Consider the following 20,860-nt stretch of genomic DNA (forward strand, 5'->3'; position numbering starts at 1 on the left):
GGGAGAGAAGGAAGAGGAACCCGGGCTGAGGCGCTCCTGCCCCCCTCCCTGCCCCCCTCCACCCCGCCCCCGCCTCTGCCATCACCCACCCCCACCGGCCTTTCTCTCCTCCTCTCCTCATTCTTTCTCCTTTCTCTCAAGCTGGGAGATTCTAAGGGGGAATCTTAACAAAAAAAGTGGATGGAAAGACACATATATGTCTGTACATATATAATGTTACATCTAGGCAATGCGATATGGAATATGTATTTCTGAGCAGGTGAAAATCGAGGGAGCTAACTTGGCATGAAAGGAAAGGTCACTGCAACTGTATCTTAATAGAGTGTCTCCAATACTGTGGACCCTCCTGCCAGACTCCCCTGGCCCTGCCCATTGCCATAGCAATGCCTACGCTCAGTGTGGATGTACCATAAAAGCAGTACTTTGAATTTCAAAGAACATGCCTTTGAACTTCTCTGTGCCTGCTTAGGCACTCGCCTGTGTGAATGTGTGCTCCGGAGTGTGAGTGGGCGTGGGAGATGACAAGAGTGTGAGTTTTTTGCGAGATTTTCTTCACAGAGGGCAAGCGTGCTGGCCACCCCAGGGCCCTGTCACCGTGGACCTCCTTTCCAGCCCTCCAGCCCTGGCAGGATGGCTTTCCTGGCCATGTGTCTGTTTCGGTAGACTGCTGGTGGAGGGACCAGTGGGCAGTGTGGTGTGACCGGCTGACAGTATTACTGTATGTCTGGGTTGTTTCGTTTCTCTGTGCAGCTTGCTTTTCCTGTGACTTAAGGTGACCACTTGAGAAATCAAATTTTCTCTGCAGCTGCCACCCCAGTTGTAGTTCCCAGCCAAACTGGAATAACAAATAGTTCAGGTGAACATCTCTTGTTCCTTTTCATAGAGACAGAGATAGATGATAGATAGATGGATAGAGAACCACTATGGTCTCTGAAAGCTTCCAAATGCGGTATTTGGGATATATGGCAAAACTGTGATGTCACAGATCAGTTCTGACTTGGCTTTCAAGGAATTTGGGCCTCCTCTTTTCCTATCCCCCTTGTGTGGTCATCTCCATCTCTTTAAAAGAATATAGTGCCTGCCCTCCGGCTCTTTCTCTGTACTTCAGCATTTAGGAGCATTAGCTTTACCAAAAAGCATCCTAAATGGGGAAAAACACACATAAACAACAAACACTCCTGTGTTTGAAGATCCTCCTAGCCTGGAAAACAAAGGTAGATGATTTAAACAGTGTTCGCGAGGGCCACGAGGGCCACGTTTTGCCTAGGAAAGATAAAGTCTTTGATGATAGCCAACTTAGTGTCAATAGTGGCTTTCTTTGAGACATATTCAGATGGGAACCTCTTGCTTGCCAATTGCCATAGAAATCTTAACACACCATGAAGGTTGTCCAAGCGCCAAGCCTTCCGTTCTGGACTAAATTACTTTGAAGTGGCGCAGGACGAGCAGTGGTCAATTTCAACTCTATAGACTGGACAGAGACGCTGGGAGTGGGAGATTGTGCGTTTTAAAGCAGAAAATAAGAAGGGGAAACTTGTTTTATACACTCTATACAAGGTTCTGCTCATTGTCAGATATCTTTTATCTTTTATATTTCCCATGAATGATTCATGTCTTGGTGGCTTTGTGTCACCCCTCTTTTCAAGAGAAACTTCATTAGAGAGCTGTAAGTTTTTCCATTGATTGGGGACTTCATTTGAGTGTTTTTCTCCTTCGTCTTCTGGTTATTGTCATCTGGCTTCAAATAACCCTTTGCAACCTGTTTTCCCCTTTACTACGTTTAACTGAACCCGACTTGAAAAAAAAAAAAACAAACCCACTATAACCTTTTGGAGAACTGTTTATTGACATTACTACCAATTGTTTTTGACTAGTTGCCTTTTATCAGTTTCATATCAGTCAGCTTAAAAACAAACAAGGATTCAGCCTTGTTAATATGGACAGCCAATCTTATTACTCTAAGCCACTTGGGCATTTTGTGGCAATGAAGCAAATTTCTTCATAACACCTGCGGCAAAAGACTAAATTACTTATCTGCACTCAACTTCCAAGTAAACCACAGTACAAGTGGGTTCTGATCCCCATCACCTAATAGAAGAGGTGTTTGGTGCCCACTACTGAGCTTCATTCAGGATGTTTTGAACTCCATACCCACCTCAGCTGATTCTTTCAGCTTCTTTGTGTCTGCAAACATCTCACTTGTCCTTTTCTCCATCTTTTCCTCGTTGTTAACCTTTTTCTTTAGAAAGAGGCTGGACAGCAAAGAAACGCTAAAATTTGCTTTTCAGCTCTCCATTGATGAGGATCACTAAGGCTATTATTAATTTTAACAAATGTGCGCAGTAACCCCTAAGATTTATGCCACTGTGCTGTGCAATCTACAGGGCTTAGTCTTCATAAATATACTGTACTTTCTAGATTAGATTGTAAATTAGACCAAGCTGTAAACATATTTTATTGCTTGGGGAGGGTAAAGAAATAGAGATCAAGGGAAGAGAACCGAATGATTACTACATGAGCAACCTGTTCTGTTTGGAAGAGAATGGCAGAGATGTGCCATCATGTAAAACATAAGCGATACATAGGAAGAATACTTTTATTAAACTCTTTACTTCATAATCATTCTTGCTTTCTATTGGAGGTACACATTTTAAGTTTTTACTTTAAGTGTATCAGGAACCAATAAATCTGTGGCAGAGTTAACCTAAGCATGGCAAAATACATAAAATACATATTCCTTTGTTTCATAATAAATAAACCTGTAGCATAATAAAGAATAGTGCAAACTACCATTGAAAAAGTTGTATAAATAAAACAACTCATTATAAATCAGGAATATTTTGTTTGAATAAGTTTACGATACATAAATTATCCCCCCAAAGTTCATACCTCATCTTATTTTGTCTATTTGAAAGAGCTTTGAAAATGAATAATACAAAAATCAAATAAACTTTAAAGATGTAGAATTATTTTATATTCAAGTTTTATGGTCTTTTTCTTAATAAAGGAGGGTCTGCATGTTTCATATTCACCATTAACAATCTGAAGACAACATTGAAAGGCTTTCAAAGTGACAGCACCATGCACTGTACTAGTAATAGAATATATCTATAAACTATATATCATCTCATCAACACAATGCAAAAAAGACACATGCAGGAAGAGTCCTGGTTTTCACATTACGTTGTTCATTCAAGTAAGCTTAAAAATATATTTTTCCCATTTTCTTTCTTTCTTTTTTTTAAAATAAATTGTAGGTCATAAATGACAATCTCTCACCAAAATGTATAATATAATTCTTTGGTGTGCTTTGAACTCTTCCAGGGGGAAAAAAAAAAGGATGATGTCTGAAAATAAATTAATTCAACTGTACAAATAATAGTGTTCACATACAAGTTATTAACAATGACAAGACTACATCAACCACTCACAGCACACAAAACAAATTTCTACAAACCCTGGGGAAGGGGTGTCTTCAGGGTCTCTGAGGATAAATTAGTGCTCTTTAGTCTATTTGTATGATGTATATGATGGACTACGTTTTGCACACGAGATGTGTTGTACCACAACCAAAAATAAATTGACTAAGAGTTATTGTCCTAGGTCCTTGACCTTTTTTGTCCCAGCTTGACAGCTCTGGCAAAGGTCACACATTCATCAGTGTTTGGTGGTAGCTATAAACCTTTTAACAATTTTAATATGTATGGCAACTCCCTCCCCTCTTTTAGTGTAAATCATACAGTGTCATTTTCAAGTGGGATAGAATTCTGTATGCTCAGGTGGAAGAAAATGCATTAAAATGCAGCTTCCAGCATTGAAAAATAAAGATTTTTTAAAAGGTCGATAAACAGTATAAAAGAGAGGTTGGCCTGTTTTTAAAACAACAGCTTTCCTAAAAAATAGGCATGTTGCCAACATCACCCCTTCTTACACTTGCCTGTGAATTTTGGCATCCCAAGAACTTATGATCTAAAACATAGTATTTTTATTACATAGGAAGTTTAGACAGAGTAAAGAGGCAGCATCTGAGATTTTTGATTAAAAAAAAAAGAAAGCACTTGAATTTCTTCTCTTTTATAAAATATCACAGTTTCACAGTTGTCTACTGCAGCACTTCTCTCCAGCTGCTTGAACAATCACAGTAACACAATACATGGAGATGTACTAGGTCACTGCATCTCCTTTTTTTTTTTAAATCATACAAGCAGGGTACTGAAGGAGTAATCCTGTATAAAAATACTGTGTTATGGTGAGATCAGTAATTAAAGAGTGGGAATGAAAAACTACAAGTATTAGAACTGAAAGGGTCTTTACAAATATTTCGGACACAGGTACAGTCCAGGATCTGTTGGTGATGCAGCAAGTGTGTGTGGTTTACAATCAAGAGGTCTTTGTAGAATCAGGGCCCAAGCAGGAAGCAGAGGGGCTCCATTATGGTGTCAAAGGCGGTCTCGAGGCACTCCGGGAAGTGCAGAGGGCCTTGTTGCTGTGTTGAGTGCTGACTCAACGCTCTTTTTCTAACCCTTGTAAAGAACTACATATATTGCATTGGCAGTGTGTCTCGATGAACTGTAATCTCTCCATTTATCTTCCTTGGTACAGTTTGCTCCCAGTCCTGTCCCCCTGCAACATACAAGTCCAGCTTGGTTGGGTTTGTTGTTGTTTGTTTGTTTGTTTTCTAAGGGGGGGAAAAAAGCCCAAATATCTTAATTAAATTAATTGAATGTACCAACACCATAGGGTTTCATACTAAATAAATAGGGCTAATTAGACCTGGTGGCAAGTCTGAGTCGGGTTTGTCTCAAGCTCGGCATTGTCTCAGGTTAGGATGCGGTCCAAGGGCTCCCACTTATTACTTTACTGATGGTGATGGCGACTGATCGAATCTAATGTATCGTCCGCACGACTTCAGGGTTCGCGTACATGTCCTCGTCGTCAGACTCAGAAGTGGTTCCATTGCTAGAAGGGGCGTGCAGGTGGCTGGGGGCCCCGCCAGCCTGGCATACGTACCACTCATTGAGGTTGGTCACCTGAGAGGACAGAGTGCTCGAGCGACTCCTGGTGGGGTCTAGCACAGGGGACACGGGGGCGCCCACTGGAGTCCCCACTGATGAGTAGCCCAGGGCTCCTGGAGAAGGCGGTGGGGACTTGCAATGGATCTTCATGTGCTTCCTCAGGGAGCTCGGGTGGGTGTAGGACTTGTCGCAGCCCCGGACCTTGCAGTAGTAGGGCTTGTCGCTGGTGTGGACATGGGAATGTTTCTTCCGATCGCTGCTGTTGGCAAACTTCCTGTCACAGCCATCAAATTCACATTTGAAAGGCTTTTCCCCTGCAAGAAAGCACAGGGGAGGTTAACAGGGCCTCTTCAGAGTCCTCTGAACTTGAGAGAATAATCTTCAAGCAGATAGGAGGATGCACCTTCCCATTCTCTTGAAGACCGACTTCCAGCCTAGTCATTCCCAATTCCCAGGTTCCAGAATGCTACAGGGAAGGGATACTTCCAGGATGGGCCTGGTGTCCCCTGGCCTGGAGGCTCTCCTTGGACTTGGGTTTTACAAGAGGCTGGATGTCCACCTGAAGTTCCATAGGGGTCAAGGCGAGAAGGGTTAAGAGCTTGGATCAGGCAATAATGCTGAAATCCAACGGGGACCCAAATACCTGGATCCTGTCCTCCTCGGGTCTACACACACAAAAATTCAAACAGATCCCCCCTGTCAAGGTCAATGCTGTTGAAGTAACTTCCAAAGCCACAGCTTAGGTGAAGACCATAAGAAAAGGAGAAGGAAAATAAACAGATACTCAAGTAAAAGTAAACTGGGATTGATCAGTAAAATTATAATAATGGCATTCTGTTTCAGAGCGTTCCCCAGGATTTCATTGATGGAAAGGAAAGGCAATACACCAAAACCCCGTTCTCCCCAGAAATAAAGACATCTGTGAAAACCACGATCCGACCACTAGATTTTTTACAAGCCTAGCTGGGCACAGAATAGGCTCTTGGCCTCTTCCTTCTCCCAGCTCTTCTCACAGCTTACTGGGCAGTTAAGACCCTAGCAGAACAGAACCTTAACAAGCATTAATAAAGACCACAAACCTCAGCCAGAGGCTTCTTCTAACATACTGTTTAATAGTAAACAGGGAAAAAAATGCTATTTATCAGAGTCTTTGGGCCCACTGCCCTTTAAGCTGTTCTACCCACCCCAGGAACACAGGGCCTTTACACACAAGGTCTGGGTGCAGGCAGTAGAAATGCGAAGACAACTAGATAACCCAGCCACTCTACACCGTGGTCTTAAAAAGCAAGGACAGAAAGACAGCAGGTAGCAGTTATGACCCACCCCCCCACCTTAGTATCCATGAACTTGATGTATTTGAGTCCATAATTGAATGTTATCTCATACATACTGTGGTATAGTAATTTACTTATTCCTTATATTTAAATTATTTTAAAAGGAGTTTGTCTACATTTCAGCAGCTACTCTGCTGATACATAAGATACAGTCTTTTCCTTGTTTTTCAACAAATTGTTTTTAAAAAGCCAAACAACTATTAAGACAGCTTAGTGTACATAAATTTTCTGTGGTGGATTCTCCTATACAAATATTTCGGTGTAATTTTCTTTCTTTTAACTTCATCAATGAATAACTACTTCAGTGCCAGAGTATATTAGCACATCTGAAAAGTATTCAGATGCCTGTAACATAACTTACCCTACCTGGAAGTATTGTTTAAAAATTGAGTTATTATTCATATACCTCCTACATTGGCCTACAAAGAGAGAGAAAAACACAACATAATGTGATGATAGTGACACCCTTTAAAAATTCTCTGTAGAGGGGCTGCAACAGAAATCAAGTTTTATCAAAACACTGGTTATTTGTCCTGACTTCTATATTCCACTTTAAGTTGGAGATAATACTAACTTAATATAGCATTCTTCCCTCTAAAAAGCATAATCAGCTTTTCTTCAACATGGAGGCTTAAGTGGATTTATTTGCCCTATGCAAATGTTGCTTTTTAGAACATTGTGTTTCTGCACAGGCTAAGCATTTATTGTGCAGAATAAACGGCTTGGACGTTGCAAGCTTCACCAGTGCTCACGATAAAGAGAAGCATTAAGAATCAGGCCCAGAAAAGGCAGATACCGTGCGGAAAGAAAGGTAGAAAAGCCAGCACAAGGGGAGATGGAGGAAGAAAATAGAAAATAAAAGGAAAGGGTGATAGAATTGCCTATTTTATTCGCGGGGTGGGCAGGTGGAGGAGAGCAAATTCTACCTGACCAGGAAGGGTGAGAGGTCCCAGTGTTTACATTTCAGACGCTGACAGTGGGGTCACGTCAGAATTTAACTACTTATAGGGTTTTAGAGAGTGAGGGAAGCTATGTGTGAGAACTCCCAGTCCAGCCCCAAGAAAGGTTAGAAGTATAACTGGGGGCACGTGGGTCAGGAAACGGGCCTTCTGGAGTGGTCGGGGGATTATTCCCTTTGATCAGCCTGTCCCGGGATCCCCGGATAGCTGCCCGCCCCCCCCCCGCCCCTCCAAAAAGGGAGAGCATTGCCGTGGGGAGGGGAGTCCCGGCTGGCCCCCGCTAGACACTAGGCTCCATGGCTCAGCGGCCCAGGGACCGCCAAGAGCACCCAGTGCGGATCCGAGCATCAACGCGCGGGCGCTCGCATCCCTGCTGCAGGGATCCGGCGAGGCCCACGCCGCCGCCGCGAGCCGGGCGGGGACGCAGTCCTGCGCGCGAGGAACCCGAAAACCAAACGGCCCGGGTCCCTGCCCCCGGGGGCGCGCCCTTGAGGCGAGGGGCGGGAGGCGGCCCGTCCCGGGGGAACCGGAGGGCCGGCACCCGCGCCGTCAGCTTCCAGCTCCGTGCGGGACCCGGGCGAGCACGGCCTCAGCGCGGGGCAACCTCCGGGCCGCCGAGGGAAGGTCCCCTCCCCTCGGAGGTGAAAAGGCCGCAAGGGCCCGAGGTCGCGGGGGCCGTCAGGGCGTTCCCCTTGAGAGGGGCGCTTCACCGCCACAACCCCAGGCCTCCGTCTGGTCGGGAAATGCTGGGCCCCAGGGCCAGCCGCTGGCTTAGCGGGGCCGGGGAGGTTTTACGAGAGCCCGGTGGGAAACCTTTTGGAAACATCACTTAAAGCGGGCCGATCCCGATGAGAAAACAACGTGGCTGGCAGACCGGCCTCCGGGGAAAACGGGCTCCTAGCCCGGGGTCATCGGCCAGGCCACAGGAGGCCTGGCGGGTGCCAGCGGCAGGAGCGAGGCCTGGGGCTCCAGCCTCGGGCCCCCCGGACCCGGCTCCTCGCGCAGATTCCCCGCCCCTCCCCGTAGCCTCGGCCTGGGCCGCTGGTCAGGCGTTGGGGCCCCCGCCTGGCGGCTGCCTCCTCGCCGCCGCCGCCACCGCGCCGATAAATCAGCCAAGTAATTGCCGAACGTAAACTCCAGTTACTTAAGTGTCCTCCGAGGGGTAATCTCGTCTGTCCCTATAAATCCCGACCGAGCTCGCGCTCATCGGCGCTCCGGCCCAGCGCGCGCGCCCGCTCCAGGGGGACGCAGGCCCCACCCGAGCCCACCCGGCGCCCGAGGCCGCAGCCGCCCTCACCCCAGAAGGGGGCACGCCCCCCCAACCTAAGGCAGGGGCGGGGCGAGCGGGAGGGGGCCCCACGGCGGGCGGTGGGCCTCAAGGAGCCTCTGCAGCCCGCCCCGTCCTCCTCTCGGGAGAACCTTCTCCAAAATGACGGAAACCAATTTCTCAGCACCCTCTAGGGCCCGTGTGGTAAAACGTGTGACGGCGCGTGTGAGTAGGTGTGTGTATGAAGGCGTGTGAATGAGCAAGTGTGACTGTGTCATCAGGGCCCAAGGGTGTCCCAGCTCTGAGGGAGCGGGTCAGAAGGAACACGGGTGTGTGAAGTTGTTGCTGGTGTGATGTGTGCGCGCGTGAACATGTACGTGTGGGGTGTGTAACGGTGGGTGAGTGTGTACGCGCGCGAGTGTATGTGTGTGTAGGGGGAAGGTCTCCGGGGGGCGCATTCCTTTCGCACTCTACACTCCGCCCGGAAGGAACAAGACCCCCTTCCCTGTACCCTCCCGGAGGGGCCACACCGAGCTGGCCCTCCTGCGGCCTCGATGTCACCCCTCACCTCCCCCCGCCCCCACGCGCCCCAAGCACGCCCGCTCTTCGGAGCGCGGACACCGCGCGGGGCCTGCCATCCGGTGGGGAGGCAAGTGCCGCCGGAGCGGCTCCGGTTCGGCGCTTCTTCCCCATCGCCCTCCCCAAGTTTAAGGGGCCGGGCGGATGGGGGCTGCCGACCGTCCTGGGCGCCTTCCTGATCCGGCGACGGCGGCGGCTTCTGCTCCGGGGTGGCGGCGGCTGCGGGGGCTGGAGCGCGTGGCCGGTCTCGGCGGAGGGGGCTGCGGGGAGCGCTGGAGACTCGACCGCGTAGGAACGGAGCGCGGGGGCCTGTGTGTGTGCGCTATCGAATTACTTATTCATAGAAAAAAAAAGGGGGGGGGGAGGGAGAGAAAAACAAGAAGTCACATGTCCGGGTTATACAGATGCGAAGAGAAGCAGCGGAAGGAGGAGAAAACAAAAAAAATGAAGGCGAGCAGGAGACGAAGGAGGAAGAGAAAGCGGCGGCAGAAGCGGCGGCAAGAAGCGGCGGCGGCTGCGGCGGCCGGGGACAGACACCCACCTGTATGAGTGCGCTTGTGGATCTTGAGGTTCTCGGAGCGCGCGAAGACCTTGCCGCAGCCCGGGAAGGGGCAGGGGAAGGGCTTCTCTCCGGTGTGTACGCGGATGTGGTTGATAAGCTTGTATTTGGCCTTGAAGGGCTTGCCCTCGCGCGGACAGTCCTCCCAGAAGCAGACGTGGCTGCTCTGCTCGGGGCCGCCCACGTGCTCTACGGTGACGTGGTTCACCAGCTCGTGCATGGTGCCGAAAGTTTTGGAGCAGGGGTTGGAGCCGCCGGCCGGGGGCGGCGGCGGTGGCCCGGCCAGCTCCTCGGGGTCGATCCACTTGCAGATCAGCTCCTGCTTGATTGGCTGCCGCATGTAGCGCAGGAAGGCCCCGGCCGCCCCCGGGAGGTGGGGGGGCTGCTGCGCGGGCGCCGGCGGCGGCGGCGGCGCCGGGGGCGGCGCGTGGTGTTGCAGGTGGGGCCCCGGTCCGGTGGCTGCGGCCGCTGCCGCCGCCGCCGCGGCCGCCGCCGCCAGGTTCAGGTTTAAGTTCACGGCTCCGTAGCCGTGCAGGGCGGCGGCCGCCGCGGCCGCCACCGCCCCGTAGTGCGCGTCCCCCGAGCGCGGCGCAAAAGGCGGCTCGGCGCGGCCGTACAGCTCCGCCGCCGCTGCCGCCGCAGCGGCAGCCGCCAGCCCCAGGCGCATCTGGCCGTTGAGCGGGTGCGGGTGGCCGCCGGAGCCTCCCGGCGGCTCGTGCAGCGAGGGGAAGAGCGCCGGGCCCCCGCCGCCGCCGCCGCCGTCCGGGCCCGCGTAGGTGCCGCTGGCCGAGATGAACATGCCGCCCGAGGCGGGAGGCGGGGCCGGGTGCTGGGGGGAGCCGGGGCCCGAGCGCGGCTCCCCTCCGAGCGGGGCCCCGTGCATGGCCGCCGCGGGGGCCGTGGCGGAAAGGTCCCTCCGGAGGACGAAGTCCCTGCTGTGGCCTTTGCCGCTGCTGCCGCCGCCGCCACTGTTGGTGGTGGTGTAGCCCGAGAGGGCAGGAGGAGGAGGGGTAGGGGGAGGAGGGGGAGGAGGAGGGGGCGAAGGGGAGGGGGGAGGAGGAGGAGGGGCTGGGGGCGGGGGCGCGGGGGACGGCCCGCCGCGGGCGCCCCCGCCGCCGGGGGCGGTGCGGGCGCCGGGGTGCACGGCCGAGGCGGCGGCGCGGGCGGCGGCCGCCGGGGACTCGGGCGGCGCCGGGAGAGCCTGGGAGGGAGGGCTGGGGTCAGGCGCGCTCGCCTGGGCCATGTGCTCCGGTCTGAGCGGAGCGCGGGCCACGCCGGGGTCAGTGCCCGGATCCCTCGGGCGGAGGTGCGCGGCCGCGGCGCGGACCCGGGAGTGGGCGGGCGCGCTGGCCAGCGCCGGGAAGCCTGTCATGTTCTGCAGCGGCCAGGCGCGAGCCGCGGCCGGATCCGCTAATCTCGGCGCGGGCGGGTTCCTCTTGCTCAAAGGGGGCTCCATCAGAGCAACACAATCAGACCCACGGACCCTCCCTGGGGGTAATTTTTTTCCCCCTCGGCCCGCCCTCAAAAACATGTATACGTTAGGCGCTCTTTAACTTCTTTGTCCTGGTCTCCTAACTCCGCTCATTCCCGTTCCCACTCTGTCCTCCAGCGATTGGCCGAGCGGACACCACCTCGGAGCTGCACAGTGGGACCGAGATTTTGGAAATAGCAAGGGTGGGATTGGAGGAAGCCGCGTGATTGGCAGCAGGCGTGGCTGCCCGATTGGCTCCCTTTCCGGCCTTCGGCCCAGCGGGCATCCGCCCCCGCACTCGCGGCCGCTTCGCTTTCTCTTCGCGCCCCCTCCTCCCCCGGAGCCCTGCGTCCCCGCCTCCCCGGGGATGCCCAAGTTGCACTTGCAGAAAGTTTTCGGCCGGCCTGCGCGCGCAGCGCCCCGCGTTCCCAGGACGCGCCTGGCGGAGAGCGTGCGCCGGCACGCGGCCGAAGGGCGCCAGGCGGCTCTGGGCTGGGGGACCCCTCCGGGGAGCAAAAGGCGAGGGGAGGGGGAGCCCCCAACTTCAAAAGCCTTCGCTCACTGCACACCGCGTCCCTTCCAGCATCCAAACACTTTCTTACCTCCTCCCTTGGAAGAGCACCGGGCTGCTCTCTAAGGGAGGAGGGGGTGAACAGATGTATGGCCTCCACCGTGCTCGAGGACAGGATGGTGGAAACTTCTTATTTGGGAAGGCACTCGATCTGCAGAGCGCTCGCGGAGGGCGCACAGACAGTAGACGGAATGAGAAAGGATATTAAAATCCTATTGCTTGCAAAATACCAGGTGAAGTCAAAATACATCTTTCCCCAAAGGAACCGTCTTACCTCGACTTTTTACCTCATGGAATCCTTTTCAGCATGGTTCAAAGGAGTCAGCTCGAAGTGTAATCTCACTGCTCATCGGTTCTAGATCTGCCACTTTCAATTAGATCTACGGAGGGGGAGGGGCATCGGGCAGTGATTCTAACTTTTGCTTCTCCGAGATACACTGGCAGGGCAGGACAGACAGCATCTGTCCAAGGGGAAGCGGCTAAATAAACCATATCTTTAAAACACAAGTTCTCCTTCCGGTGCAGAACGCAGTCCATATGGGTGCCTCATTTTCTCCGAAAGGACCACAAGTTAGATTGAAGACAATAAAATAATTATTTTAAAAGCAAGCAGTATCTTTGCACTTTATGTGCTAACAGAATAACACGTTACAATTTTTCTAAAAAGTTCATCAAGCAGGAGAGATGCTTTCCTTGAAAACCATAAAAACTGGCTTTCACAAAAAGTAAGCCTCACCCCCTTTCAAGTGATTTGCTATCAAATCTTTTTGAAGAGAGAAATAGGTCCTTGCATCACTTGGGAAGGGGCAGTGAAATGTGACATCCCTCACACTTAAGGGTTCTTATTGCCCTAAAGTGTGATTCAGCTTTTAAAAAGAAAACATCTTAAAATTTTGCCATATGCCATGGTGCTCAAAAATTAAAGTCAGGTTTTTAAACTGTTTTTGCTGCCCTACATAAACTTATTTTTTAAAAAAGAAACCATGACTAAAATTCCGCCCCCCCACGCCCCGTTTGGGATACAGTAAAACATGTTACCCACTTTATTCGTTTGCTGTCCAAGTTTAAAAAAAAAAAAAAAAAGACTCCATAAAGCCATCATCTGTGAGATCATCCTGAGAAGTGGGAAGAATTATTTTGAAAAGAGCTGATTCCACACTGGTGTGAACAATGTTTAGCAGGGAATTTCCCTGCGAGCCTTGAGAATGTCATTACTCTTATAAAACTGACAAACCAACAAAGAAAATAGTACAATCAGATTTCAAATGGGTATTTTCTTTAAGCTTCAGTGAAGCTCAAATAAGGTGAAATAAGCAAGGCTTGAGTGCAAACACAACGAAAAACAATTTAATAAACAACAGAGACAAAATCCACATCTATAGTTGGAGAGGAAGAAGTCTTTCGCAATGTTTTTTTCCAAGACTTAAAAAGTCTCAAGCCACCCAGGCAAGGTGAAGGAAGGACTGTGTCATGTCTATGAACGGTTTATGAAGAAAGCATCTTATTTGGAATTGTCCACTGTCTTCACTTCCTCTCAGAACCTTGCAAATGAGGCTCCTCTATTTGAATTTTTTTAGCAATAGTCATCAACAAGTCCATAATGGCAGCATGGCGTGCAGTCCTGCAGGTTATAAGTAAAAACAAAGCAAAAAGAATGAATAAAGAAGAGAATAAGCCCAACCAAGCCTTTAATATAGACTGTTGAGCATTTTTATTGTGCAATAAAATGGGTACCTCCACCTCTTTCAGAATAGCTTTTCCTCAAAATTATAACTGCTTTGTTTTATTGAATTGCTGAAATTTAATGGTTTAATGGGTGAAGGCATGAAGGAGAGGCTGTAAAAATGTGAATAATGGTGCAGCAGAGCCTTGCCGGAATCTGGAACCCGCCTCCTTGTACAACTCTTGTTAAACACAGCATGATATGTATCTGTCATCGATTTGATATGTCTTAATTCAAATATAGCTCCCTGATCAATTTCTTTTTATGGGAAGCTTTAAAAAAGAAAATCTTCCTTAGGAAATGATAGAGGTTTGAATAGCAATGAGAGAGATACTTGCGAAATGTGTTTAATGAATATTTGCAAACTTATGACCAAACTCAGACCCTAAAAAAGATAATTGACTCAGGTAAATCGACTTGAGATGTTAATTCTTAAAAGAAAGAACTGGAAGCAAAATTTCAATCAACACCAATAAGGCGCCAATAAACCGCCTGCCAATTAAACCTGAGAATAGGCCTGGCTAGATGATCATCAGGAAGGCTCGCAATGGATTTCCGGATTGCTTTTCTTTGTAAAAGAGCTTTTTATTTTGTAGAGGCGCTTTTTGTTATTGTGATGACCTGCCTGACCCCAGGTGCGCTGGTTCTTTTTCAAGCCATTTTGGGAGCCAAATCAAAACCCCTTCACATCCCGAGTTTCTAAGGACCCAATAACTGTGTCACACTTCCTAAGTAAACACCAACAATTTCCAGGGCGTTGAAGAAAATAAATACTAGTGTGGGGTTTTTGTGTGTGTGTGTGTTTTTTTTTTTTTAAAGCAAAAGGGTGTAGAAGTCGTTATGCCAGTTCCCCTGTGGATTTAGCCCCGTATTTCCGCATTGGTGCTGGTCCCCAGGGCAGAGCCTCCAAACCCTTGCTCCTCTCTGCGCGTTTGCAGCGGAGGTGGTGGTGTGCGGCCAGCAGCGTGCCGATCCATGGAGGTGTCCTTTCTAGGGTCAACAGGTGCTCCCTGGGGAACGTCGATTTCCAGACTTCTCTGCTGCACCCCGAACCCCAACCGGTTCCCGGCCCCAAACCAAGGCGCGAAGAGGGTGGGAAGATGCCGTCTACGCTGAGCCGGCCGGAACCCGGCGGCCACGCTGCGCTCCGCTGCCCGGAGGCGGCCGAACCCGGTCTCGGGGTGCCCAGACTGGCGCTCACGGCTCCCCGCTGCTCCGAGGGCCGGGGGGCGTGAACTGAGGCTCCCCGGTGCCCTCCGCTTGTCCCTGGTTTCAGCCAAGTCTCCTCGAGATGGGTGTGGGCAATTAATAAACTCTATGGGAAGTGAATTGGACATTTCCTGGCTTTTGAGCCTTTGTCTGATTGTTTCGGCAGGCGGGGGTAGGGGGGTGGGGAGCAGGGGGTACGCTGGGGACGGGGAGGTAGACAAGAAAGGAGCTGGGGGACCCACTGAGCTGGCCTTTATTGCCTTTGCAGTTGCTTTATGGCTTGCCCGTCCCGTGTGGTTTCCGCAAGGGCGGCCTCCTTGCAGAAGAGCTGGGTGCCCAGCGGTTTGGAGCACCTTGGGCCATCTGGGCTGCGCCAGAGGCAGGTTCAAGGGCGGAGAGGGTGGTCGGAGCCCCTCGAGGGGTCAGAGGACCTATGTAGCCCAGCCCAAGGGCTCCCCAGTGGGGGTGCTCAACTGGGAGGAGGGTTTATTAGCAGGCTGGGAGGGGGAACCTCTCAAAAGCTGGGGCGAGGGGAGCACGAGGACCCGCAACACTGCGTTTCAGTTGAGCTCTGTCGTGGCCGGAAGTGATGAAGACTTCGGATTCAAGGGCTTTACCCGAATCAAGCTCTCCAGGCCACTAGGCAGTGAGGTATCCGGCCCCTTGCCCTGCTCGCACTTGGCGGGTACCAGTTGCCCAGCCCCCAGTCCTCACCGCTGGCGACCTGACTTGGTGGGACCTGCGACCCGGCCCTGGGGCCTTGGGTGCCAGGAAGCAACACTCAGGTCTCAGTTCTAAGAGTTTCTCCTAGGGTTCCCTCCGTTTCTTGTCCTTCTGAGCCTCAGCTGAATCCTCAGACTCCTCGGACATGTGTGAGGCTGAGAGTAGCCAAATACGTGCTTCTTTGATCCCTGTCCCATGAACATTGACTTCATGAGGATTCAAAACCAAACCAAAAAACCCAGAGGCCGGGGCTGTGAAGCCATCACTACAACCTTGGGGTTTGTTTATTCATTTGTTTTGGATATTCAAGAACTGGACTCATCCCATTTACGCCTGACCTTAGTACTTAAAAGCCTTAAAAAATTCTGCCTCTCTTCACTTCCCCACTTCGAAAAAAATCAGTAAGATTGACCTGTCATCAAATATTATCATTTGGTTATCATTTGTTATCCTCAGGGGTGAGCGTTGTTGAATGGCCTTTGACCCACATTTAACCATTAAGATTGGTAAGTTCTTTCAAAATCCCTAGTTGTCATCTTTTTAAAAATATGTTTAGAAGGTCTAACCAGTAAGCAGAAACCTCCTTACCTGTTCACAGTTCCTATAACCACCCAGTACTTCTTTATGTTGGCTCCAACATGTATTTCTCCTCCCCCTCACACTTTACTCTTTAGAATGTTTTTGGATGAGGAATAAAGGAGAAGCAGAAGTTCTTTTATTTCTAATCTCAAATTTTGTGAGTAGTTTCCCCTCACTCCATACCCCTTCCAATATCTATACTTCAATATTTGAAGAAGCTGTTGAGATAAATCAAATAGTGACACGTTGACGGATTTACTTGTGTAAGCAATATGGTTGACATATGGCATTGTTATTTATGAATGACAGCATAAATTGTATTACAAAGTCTATTGCAATAACACTGCAGTTTATTGGAAAGCTGCTCGCCTGTCACCAGTATTCAGCCTCTCTGGCTGTAGTTTGCCTGGGAGCCCAAAGGATAACTGCCCTCAAAATAATCAAACACATTGATGTAAGTCACTGCCTTCTGTTTCGGGCGGTTGGTTTTGTTTTTGTTTTACAGCAGTAGAAACTCTCCCATCAGGAAAGGAGACAAAGTAAAGACAGTTAGTCCTCTCATTTTGCAAAAGCACAACCACTGTCACCCAGAAATGTTGGATTCCTTTTTTTTTTTTTCTTTTCTGAGTCCCTAATGACAAATAGACAAACATTTGCATCTCTATCACTAAACTACTGGTGAACATATATTTTATAGAGAGACTTTTTATAAGCCTGGTTACAGAACAGTAAATTTTAACTGTAGAAAAAAGTTCTTTGAGCAGGCTAGTGAGGGCCTTATGCCCTGATACTCTCCGCTTCCACTAAATCTCCCCCTTCTTAAAAATGGTATTTAAAAGTTACAACATTGGCTGAGATTTTCACAATTTCCCCTTCTTTTACATTACACTTCTCTAAACCTCGGACAAAGCTCTTTTATTCTAGGTGGTTTTACAGGGGAGGGGGGTCCCCTACCACACATGTGGTCCTTCATGGGTCAGGGGTCACCCAGCCCAGGAGTGACTGAGAGGCTGAATCAAAGGTGACCTGCAACTTAATATCCTGTTGATGATCTTGTTGAATTTATGAGTGTCTGTGATACAGAGGACAGTGCTGAAATCCTGTGAAATTCCCCCCCCCCCCCGCCCTTTTTTGGGCCCGGTATATATGGACAGTCGATTCTACATTTTTTCTCCCATCTCTTCCTCCATTTCCATCTTTTCCCTTAAGAGGAAAATTAGAAGGTTGAGTCGTGTGTTCACCCAGTGTTTCTGCTTTCCAGTATAAAGATCCCTTTTGTCTGCTTGTTTGCTTTTGGCTTCTCCTGGCCAACAAGATATACCTGAGCATGTGAGTACCCTGTGTGTGCCTCACATTGTTTGTAGGCATATGTACACAAAATACTCAGCATACTACAAGAGAAGCCAGTCACCCGTTTACAGAGGCCCACAAACCGCAATGAGGTGTTCAGTGAATGAGTGCCCGGGTGTTTGATGGGATTTACTGGTGTTCTTGTGTTTTTTCTTTTTGAAGACAATCCGAATTCTCTACTACACTGCCATTCTCTCCACTTGTGGGGGAAAGGGTCACCAGCCCTGGGATCATCCATATACAGAGAAGCCTGGAGTCTCGCTGGCCTAGCCCTGCGCTGGCCCCAGGACATCTGAAAAGCCCAATTTTGGAAAACTTACAAAGAGAGCAAACGTTTGCCCGATGGAGATGGCTGGGGGTCCCCAGGTTCTGACACCAACAAGGCGGGCCCTTCTAGAAACCTGTTGAAAAACTGAATTTCACTCACAGGGCGCGGAAGTCGGCTGGCTTTTTTTCCTTCGGCCAAGGACCTCAAATGTACTTTTGAGGCAATGACTCTGAAAGCTTTGCAGGTTTTTTATTTTTTCTTTCTCTCTCTCTGTCCCTTGCTTTCTTGATCTCTCCGTCTTCCCCCTCTCCTTCCCTTAAAAAAAAAAAAAACACTGTCTTGAAGCGAAGAGGTTTTGCGGTTTGTGGAGAAATAAAGCACTTCTAAGAGGAGACGGCGACGTGACTTTGAACTTGGCTCAGCTCCTGCGTGTCCTGCAGAGAGAAAGAGAGAGAGAGAGAGAGAGAGAGAGAGAGAGAGAGAGAAAGAGAGAGAGAGAGAGAGAGAGAGAGAGAGAGAGAGAGAGAGAGAGAGAGAGAGAGGTGAACTGGAGCCGAGAACGAAGAGCCAAGAGCGCCCAGGCCGCGGGGTCCCCTGCGGGGATCAGCCGTCCGTCCCACCACCCGGCCGCGCGGCCCCGGGATCCTGGGCCCGCGAGCGCCCAGCGGCTTCGGCCCGCAACGGGCGCTGCGAAGGGGCAATCCAAGCGAAAGGAGAGAACGGGGCGGGGAGGAGGGGACAGAGGAGGGCGGCGGGGGCGAGTCCGTGGGAAGGAAGGAAAACTTGGAGAAGTCTGATGGTTTGGAAGAAGGAAGAAGAGTGAGGTTTGCGGACGTGCAGGATTGTTATTCTCACGACCATTATTTCTAAGAAAATATTTTCTTTGGGAAATACTTTCGGGGTAAGCTTTGCCAATTCTTCTCCCCCCTCCCACCCCCCCATACAAATTGATGAATACAAGAAACAAGTGTGACAGGCTGTGCATTGGGCAGATTCACTGTATCAGGGCAGCCTTTCTGCCTGGCGTATTTCTGTCTCTGTCTCTGTCTCCCTGGTCCCTTTTTGCCTCGAGGGGCAGTTTGGCATTTGCCTTCCCCTCCCCCCCGACAGAGGGAGAGGTGTGCCCAGAGGAGGAACATTTCCTTCTTTCAGAAAAGTCGTGAAGTCCTAGCTACCGAGCAAAATCCCGGGCTTTCAGACAAGATGCCCGGGCCTTCCTTCTCCTTGCCCCCAGCCCCGGGGCAGGGACAGGGAAGGCGGGCAGCGGGAGGGCACCGGGCCCCTTGTGCTCAGGGCTGCGGTCAGCTCGGATCTTTAGGGACCCGCTGAAGCCGAGAGAGGCTGCGTTGTGCGAGCGCAAGGGCCCGGTTCTGCCCCTGATCGCCTGCTGGAGTTCTCTTCCCGCGTTTTCTTTTCCTGTGGCTTTAATTTCAACTTCAGATTTTGAAATGCGTGTTCATTATTTTCTTCCTTGAATTTTATTTTAACTCCCAGAGATTTTTTGTTTGTTTAAAGCAGTTCTCTCTGTTAGCTAGGCGAAGAAAGGCGCTGGCCTCGGGCCTTCCATTCGCACCTCCGCAGCCTCCGGGGCCCGTCGCTCCCTCTCCGGTTACCTCCAGAGCGCAAGCTTTCGGCCTCGGGAAGGGGAAACGTCCTCAGCGGGCAACCGGGGACTTGGGACCCAGAGAGCAGCCTCGGGCCCCGCTATCGCCTAGAGCGGAGGGCGGCGGGGGTGGGGGTTCTCGGTTCTGGAGAACTATTTATAAGTATCTTCTAGGTTTGAGACCTACCAGTCTGGAGATTTCTTTTCCCGAGACTCTGATGAGCCTGACCTTCGGCCGAACTACAGCCTGAGCCTGGCTTGGCCGGGCGCCTCCGGCGTCCCCACACCTCCCACCCTACAGTGGCAGAGGCCCGGGCTTCTGGGCACCCACCCCGAGGGTGACACTGTCTTTAAACCGCTTCCAAGCAATCCCCTCCCTCGCGGGAGCCGCTGCCCAGTGTTTACAGCGGTAATCAGAGCGGGACGCGAGCGGCGGAAGGAGTGGAGCGCGCCGAGAGCCGGGTGGGGGCCGCGGCCTGGGAGGGGGCGGCGTCTGGGTGAGTGTCCAGAAGGGTGGGAGGGAAGGGCACGTCTGTTTTTCTCAAGACACCCCCCCCCATCCTGCACCTGTGTGTTCACTACCCCAGGACAAGTCGACGAAAGTGTGTTATGGGGAGGTGGGCGCGGACCAGGAGCGTGCCAACACGTCCGGAGATCTGCTCCTGGGCGGCGCGCCCCCCGGCACCCTCCAGGTGGGGCACTGGGGCTGTAGCCTCCCGGTGCACAGAACCTCCCACCTCGCGGGCCCGGTCGCTAGCCGCGTTCTCGAGCAACCAGGGGTGCCCGCTTTCGTTCCCCGGAGAAACGGTGGCCTCTACGGGAGGGCATGGGCGCAGGGTACCCAACCAAGGGCACTGTGACCCCACCCCACCCCCGCGGCTCAGGCCCTCGCTCGGCCGGCCAGCGGGCTCCGGGGAGCGCCTCAGCCTGCAGGCTGAGGAGCCGTCGCGCCCAGGCGCACGGGGGCGCGGAGCGGGAGGACAGCCGACCCGGCGGGCTGCCACCATGCGCGGCGGCTCGGGCGGCGGGGAGCTGCTGTTGCGCCCGAGCGGAGGGGGCGGGGGCGCTGGATTGACGGCGCGGCAGCGACCAATGGCGGCGCCGGGCGGGTGGGAGGGCGGGGCGGGAGCCGCCGCTAAAGGGGCGGTGTGAGCAGTAGGCCGGGCCGGGAGCGCGAGGGAGGGAGGCTGGGGCGGGAGACGAGGGGCGAGGGGGAGGGGAGAGGAAAAGGAGGAGACAAAAAAATAAAAAAATAAAAGGCTGCGGCTTTGGCTGCGCCGGGTGAAATAAACAGAGGCGGAGGCGGTGGCGATCGGAGCCCACCGCAGCCCAAAGCAGGGACACGCACTTCGCCCTCCACTTGGGCACTCGCTCTGAATTCCGCTCGGTCCTGGCGGGTGCGGCCGCCCCTCCGGGCCCCGGGTTCCTGAGCCGATAGGCGAGAAAGAGGGAGGGAGCGAGCGAGCTGGAGAACACTTTTTTTTTTTTTTTGGTATTGTTGTTATTGTTTTTGAGTCCAGCCTCCCCCTCCTCCCCTCCTTCGCCTTCTCCCCTCCCACAGCCCCCCTTCTCCCCCGCCTCCTCCTCCCGCACAACTTAAAGAAAGACGGAGCAGCGCGGCAGCCTCCTTCATCTGGGGGAATCCGGGGC

At 51.7% G+C, this 20,860-nt stretch overlaps 1 protein-coding gene across 1 annotated transcript; it reads right to left on the minus strand.

Moving 5' to 3' along the window:
• Positions 1-3,228: 3,228 nt before the first annotated feature.
• Positions 3,229-11,184, minus strand: ZIC5 (Zic family member 5). Its single transcript, XM_069602142.1, has 2 exons — positions 9,696-11,184; positions 3,229-5,329 (listed from the first exon to the last, which is right to left on the minus strand). The coding sequence occupies exons 1-2, from the start codon at positions 11,167-11,169 to the stop codon at positions 4,887-4,889; spliced, it is 1,917 nt and encodes a 638-aa protein (XP_069458243.1). The 5' UTR covers positions 11,170-11,184; the 3' UTR covers positions 3,229-4,886.
• Between the last annotated feature and the right edge of the window lie 9,676 nt (positions 11,185-20,860).

Source organism: Ovis canadensis, chromosome 10 (assembly GCF_042477335.2).
Source record: "Ovis canadensis isolate MfBH-ARS-UI-01 breed Bighorn chromosome 10, ARS-UI_OviCan_v2, whole genome shotgun sequence".
Lineage (NCBI taxonomy): Eukaryota > Metazoa > Chordata > Mammalia > Artiodactyla > Bovidae > Ovis > Ovis canadensis.

What these genes read in the sequence shown, in the direction of transcription:
- ZIC5 (XM_069602142.1), bottom strand. Translation starts at nt 11,169, where the DNA reads ATGGAGCCCCCTTTGAGCAAGAGGAACCCGCCCGCGCCGAGATTAGCG. An exon ending in CCACAAGCGCACTCATACAG is followed by an intron (nt 5,330 to 9,695) that starts GTGGGTGTCTGT and finishes GCTTTCTTGCAG; the next exon opens with GGGAAAAGCCTTTCAAATGT.